This window comes from Theropithecus gelada, chromosome 2 (genome assembly GCF_003255815.1).
Source record: "Theropithecus gelada isolate Dixy chromosome 2, Tgel_1.0, whole genome shotgun sequence".
In the NCBI taxonomy this organism is placed as follows: Eukaryota; Metazoa; Chordata; class Mammalia; order Primates; family Cercopithecidae; genus Theropithecus; species Theropithecus gelada.
This window is the reverse complement of record NC_037669.1, coordinates 36353401-36359400: the sequence shown is the minus strand read 5'-3', so window position 1 is coordinate 36359400 and position 6000 is coordinate 36353401. Positions and strand designations below refer to the sequence as shown.

The 6000-nt window shown below is 42.1% G+C and overlaps 1 protein-coding gene across 2 annotated transcripts in view; it reads left to right on the top strand.

The window, feature by feature from the left end:
• Positions 1 to 1358: 1358 nt before the first annotated feature.
• Positions 1359 to 6000, top strand: part of LSAMP (limbic system associated membrane protein) — a 653298-nt gene continuing 648656 nt past the window's right edge. For both annotated transcript variants that reach the window (XM_025377086.1, XM_025377085.1), the window contains exon 1: positions 1359 to 2037. In XM_025377086.1, the coding sequence (XP_025232871.1) occupies positions 1883 to 2037 (155 nt within the window). In that variant the 5' untranslated portion in view covers positions 1359 to 1882. The remainder of the gene's footprint in view (positions 2038 to 6000) is intronic.

Genomic DNA, 6000 nt, shown 5'->3' with positions numbered 1-6000 from the left:
TGTATTTTCATATGTATGGAATATTTGTGGAAAGATACATAACAAACTGAAAATATATGTTGCCTCCAAAAAAGAGAAATGGGTTGCCTAAAGATAGGAATAAGAAGAAAACAACAGTTCACTCTATAGCACCTTGTACCATTTGGTTTTTGTACTATATGAACACTTTCATTATTTAAATAAATATAATCAAAAAAGAGAAAAATAAAGTCCTTGGCTGGTACAAACACATTCTTTATCCTCAACATCAGTACTGAGGGAGATGTCCAAGAGTGTGGGGCTCTCACTTGAGTGACTATCAGTAGTCTTTATGGTCCTCATCACTTGCTTGGCTCATGGAATAGAAGGAGTGACAAATGATGGTAACCTGTCTGCCATTAGCTGGAGTACTGCACACAACCTTACTTAGTGTCTCTTTGCAAATGACAAGCTTTGTGATTTACAAATCTCCTCCCTTGCATATGAACATTTTGAGAAGTAAGTGCCAGGAGGAACTTGGGTAGCAATTCAATGTGTCCTTTAAATAGTAATCCTTAATAGCATTACTCATGTGTAGGATTGAGTGAGGGTTTCCTGGAGAGTGAAGTTGATTTAGGGATCAGGGATCAGCTGCTGAGGCTGGCACTTGGAAAAAACAAGCCAAGCATTCACACCCCAGACCACTCAATACCAGCATTGTCTCCAATCCATCTTTCATAAGGGGGTTCCAAGAGGGGGAGGGGACGAAGGAAGGAGAGAAAATAAACCATTTTCATCCTGTAAGAGAAAGTGCAGGAAAGAGGAAAGAATGAACAAGATTTGAACACGCAAAGCCAGTTGCCAAGAATGTTTCGTTTGAAATCAACTTTGGCTTTTATTCTTAGACTCCACTGTCACGTTTCTCCTCAGTTTCCTTCTCCCATCTTTCAGGACATTCCCCACCCTCACTCCCCACCTCAATGGTTTCCCATCCTTCTCTGTCCCACTCCCCCCATTTGCAACTCTCTTTCCCACCTCCTTTTTCTTCTTTCCTCACTCCTTCCCTCTCCTTTCCTGGACTCTTTCTCCTGTTCTTTTATAGCTTAAGTCCCTCTCCTTCTCCCCTCTGTCCTGAACAGTACCTCTAAACTCCATTCCCCCTTCTTAAGGAAATCAGCCAGGCCTCAGATGGAGCTGTCGTCCTGACAACCCAAAGGCGCATCAGGCTTTCATTGAGGCTCGCTGCTGCTGAAGGGGGCAGTTGTGCAAAGCGAGGGGCCACGTCGAGGGGAGGGCAGAGGGGATGACGTGGAGGGGCTGTTGATAACCAGCAGGGTCGGGGGTTGGGGGGGAGGTGCTGAGCAGAGAGAGCGCCGGGGACTGGGAGAAACAGGAAAGGGAGGAGGGGGAGAGAGGCTCTGGGTTGCTGCTGCTTCTGCTGCTTCTGCTGCTGCTGCTGCTGCTGTGTGGCTGTTTCTGTACACTCACTGGCAGGCTTGGTGCCGGCTCCCTCGCCCGCCCGCCCGCCCGCCAGCCAGCCTGGGAAAGTGGGTTACAGAGCGAAGGAGCTCAGCTCGACACTGGCAGAGGAGCATCCAGCCACAGAGAGACCAAACAAGAACCCCTTCCTTTGGCTTCCTCTTCAGCTCTTCCACGGGGCTTGCTATTTGCACTCTCTCTTTTGAAATTGTGCTGCTTTTACTTTTCACCCTTCTGCTTGGGTTTTATGAGGGCTTTGTTAAGTCTTAGAGGGAAAAGAGACTGAGCGAGGGAAAGAGAGAGGCAAAGTGGAAAGGACCATAAACTGGCAAAGCCCGCTCTGCGCTCGCTGTGGATGAAAGCCCCGTGTTGGTGAAGCCTCTCCTCGCGAGCAGCGCGCACCCCTCCAGAGCACCCCGCGGACCCGCACCTCGGCGTGGCCACCATGGTCGGGAGAGTTCAGCCGGATCGGAAACAGTTGCCGCTGGTCCTACTGAGATTGCTCTGCCTTCTTCCCACAGGACTGCCTGTTCGCAGCGTGGATTTTAACCGAGGCACGGACAACATCACCGTGAGGCAGGGGGACACAGCCATCCTCAGGTAGGGCTTTCGGGCAACTTTTCTGCTGCGCGCGTCTACGTGTGTGTGTGTGTGTGTGTGTGTGTGTGTGTATGTGTGTGTGTGTGCATGCGCGCCTGATCTCCTTGAACTCCGGCTCCTGATGGTGCAGGTTTGTGGGGTGTGTGTGTGTGGTGTGTGTGTGTGTGTGTATGTGTGTGTGTCCCCGTTTTACTGACTGGTTGGCATTATAGCTAACCAAATTCAAGGGAATTCTGGTCCCTGTCAAGCAGCAGTGGTGTTGGTTAAGTGTTGTTCGGTTCTTAGGACCTTGTTTCTCTTACCAAGGAAGCCTAACTTCACCCATGACATTAGTGGCTTCTGGGCAGTATTCTTGCTATTGTGATTGCTGTTGCATTGCACTTGAGAGTTTTGTTGGGATTCCTTAATTCTGAAAGAAAGGTTGTTGGATTATGGCTCTCAGAGAGTAGTACACAGTACTGCATTCTCCTTGCTCCTCCCGTGTGTGTGTGTGTGTGTGTGTGTGTGCATGCATGCCAACACACACACACACACACACACATCAAGGCTGTGTGTGAGGGTTTCTGATAGAAGACTTTCTGTACGGATCTTCTAATTGACATGGAGGGCAATAAATCAATCTTAGAACTTTGGTTGGTTACTGAGCCTTTTCTGGAATGTGGATATAAATCAACACAAGATATGAGGAGCAGAAAGAAAAGGAACTTGCCAAATTGCTGATATTTAGAGTAGGAGTGTTAAACACAGAGGTTGGGAAAGAATTAACCTGGCATACAATGGATATTTCACATTGATTATTGACTTCAAAGTGTTTTTTCTGTGCAGCTCTGCCAAACTCTAAAATAATTTGAGATTGAAATTTGGAAAGGAAGAGTCCCAAGTCCTTGGGAGTTTGACCCCTATCAGGTACTGGGAGCTAGAGAGACTCAAGTGAGACCTAGTCATATTTTTATTTCTAAAATGCTCCAAGGTTATTTTTTTGTGCTTCTCTTCTCTCTTCCTCCTCTCTACCAACTGTACCTACCCCTTGTTCTTTTTTCTAGCTTTCCTTGAATTTCTGGCAGATGCTAACAAAAAGAAAGAAAGAATCACTCTCCTTGGAGATCTTTTAAAATCTCATTTCCTCCAAATAAAATGACCCAGTGTCAGTCTGTCTATCTAGCTAATATTGCTTGTTGTGGCAATAAAAACACAGTATACGATAGAAAATAAACCTCTAATCTGTGTGCAAGGAGCTGATAGTGCATAAACCCTGGGGCATCAGGGAGCAGTTCTCTAGCAGAGCTGCCGACAGCAGCAAAGTTTTCTTTCTTTTTCTCAGAAATAAATTTGGTTGGCTGTCACAGTGTCCTGCTTTGGGAGCTCTAGCCTTGTTAGAGAGGAAAGTGTGCGTTGTGTGCCGTGCATTGCGTGTGTGTGTGTTGTGTGGGTATGTGTTTCTCCAGATTGTAAAAAGTGAGAAAATGCTAATGTGTAAGCACTCCTTTCTTCATTTCCTGAGCATTGGTGATTATGAATCCCAAAGATCCTACTATCCAAAGCAGATTTTCCCTTCTAGCTCTTCAGCCTTATAAACCTGCATGTGTGATTTATCCACATGGAGTAGTAAGATTTATAGAGTAATTTATCTGTTTGCAAAGGGATTCGGACATGGTGCAGAAAATGTTTTTGCAAACACAAAAGCATGCCATTTCGATTGCTAACATTCATACTCCCTAACATCATTAACCCTTTAATGGTGAAGCACTCTATATAAATATATGCTATCCCTAGAAATTTTGTTCACTGGTTACAAGATTGAATATGAGAAAAATGAATAACTTGAATGTATACGTTTTTTATTTCAGTGTCCTTGAGCTTTGTAAGGTCTTTCTAAGTTAGCATCTCCTATACCTTAAACTATAGTTGTCTAAGAGTTAGATAAGTATAGAAATGTTAATTCAGAAGAATAAAAATATTCTTATACTTTTGTACAGAGGCAGTCTCACTGTATACATATCTATGGATGATACATATGTGCTTTTGTATGTCTATGGTGCAATAGAAACAGAGTTTTAAATGTTACACTTTAGCAGACATTACAGTGTGGAAATAGGGACTATGAGAGAAAAAATAAACACAGAACCACTTATTCTCTGGGAAAGAAACGATAGACAAACAGCATGCAAATAAGTCGCCTGTGAAACACCATTTCTTTTCCAGACCTCACCTTACATGCCCTCTTTTTTGTTTCCTTGCCTTGGACAAGGGTTTATTTTGGGGTTGGTGGAGCTTCATCCGAATTAACTATGGAGAGAATTCCCTTTGTTTTCTTAGCTGACCTTCTTCTCAATCTCTTTAAATCCAGTAAGCTTTGTGGGTCAGTTTCCTGGTGAAGAATGGTGTTCTTCCTTTCTGTTTATAAGGCCAGACAGGGAAAGGCGTGTTTTCACTTTATTTGTGACATTTTACCGGGTGCATGAGCTTTCAGGGGAGGAAAGGAAGGAGACCTCGATTCATTGGAAGCCACAGTAGATGTTTGGCACTGAGAAAGTGAAATGGCTAGGAGAAAAAAAATAATTCTGTTAGTGAGTCTGTGGCCCTGAATAATCTGAGACGGCAACAGGAGACAAGGGAGGTTTGTAATTCTAGTGATCCAGTGACAGGAGTTCAGCTGTCTGTCCCCAAAACACTTACCTTCACTGACTTAAAGTTTTCTGTGAAACAAGAGTTTCTTTTGGAGATTGATGCTCATTTTTATATAATTATGATCTTTAGTGTAATTATGCATCAGATAGGAGAGTGCACACTAGTCTTCAGGTCTTGGCCTGCAATTTCTATCATTTTGAAAATAATAAAAACGATATAATTATGGTGAGAAAACTGGAGGGAAAGAGAGATAGCCTCCTGTGTATATACCTAACTCAATTATTTTCTAGAGGAGATTACAGATCAGTATGAGAAATTATATAAAGAACTAAAGATAACCACAATACCAACTTCTTCTATCCCAGGGACAAAGAATCAAAGTGTGATTCTGTGATTCATAAAGTAGTGGCAGCAGCACAGCAGCCTCGGAGGTCCTCCCTAAATAGAATAACCAGAATCTACATTTATATTTGTGTGCACAGGAAAGAATGAGACATGCTTATCCACAGGACTTCAGTCATGAAGCTGCCTCAGGTGCTTTACTAAACAGAGTCTACCTGCCTCATTACCAGCTCCCACAGGAGTAAGAGTTCAATTACTGGATAAGTTTCTAACACTGTTTCTTCCCTCTCTACTGTCATACCCATAGAGATTCACCTCCTGCTTAATATTGGCAGGTTGAGACTATGTATTAATAGTTCTCTTACAAGTCAAAATATAGTGGAAATAGAGGGTATTTCAAACCAACCTCTAAAATTTCATTTTTAGTAGTCCTACTGACCATATTTTCAATGTGAGTGGAAGATTTCTGAAAAGATAATAATAAAATATTTGACCACAAAGAATCATGCTAGTTTCATAATACATTATATTGTCACATATGTATTCATAAGGCAACTTTGTAAGACACACATACACATGTGTATCTGGATATAAAACAAGTGGACATGTGATAAAATACAGGGACTTCACACTTGTGATTTTAAATATTCTAAATTCAAGGTAATAAAATTTTATTTACTTCGTAATTCTGACCCTATTTGATGTTTACAGGATATTATAATACTTTTAATGTTAATAACATTGTTCCCAGTTAAATGTCAGCATACCTAGCAAGTATTAAAGATTCCCAAGGAAACTAAGTATCTAAATGTAGAATAGCTAATGTTCAGTTTTTTCAAATTTGGGGTCTTTAATTCCCTGTTTGTTTCTACACCAAGGGGGGAAAAGAAGAAACAACAAAAGAAGATGTGATTATTTGATAGTAAAATGTGAAGATCTTGTTCAAATTTCTGTTTATCTTCTGTAAATCATCTGGAATGCCAATATTCACTA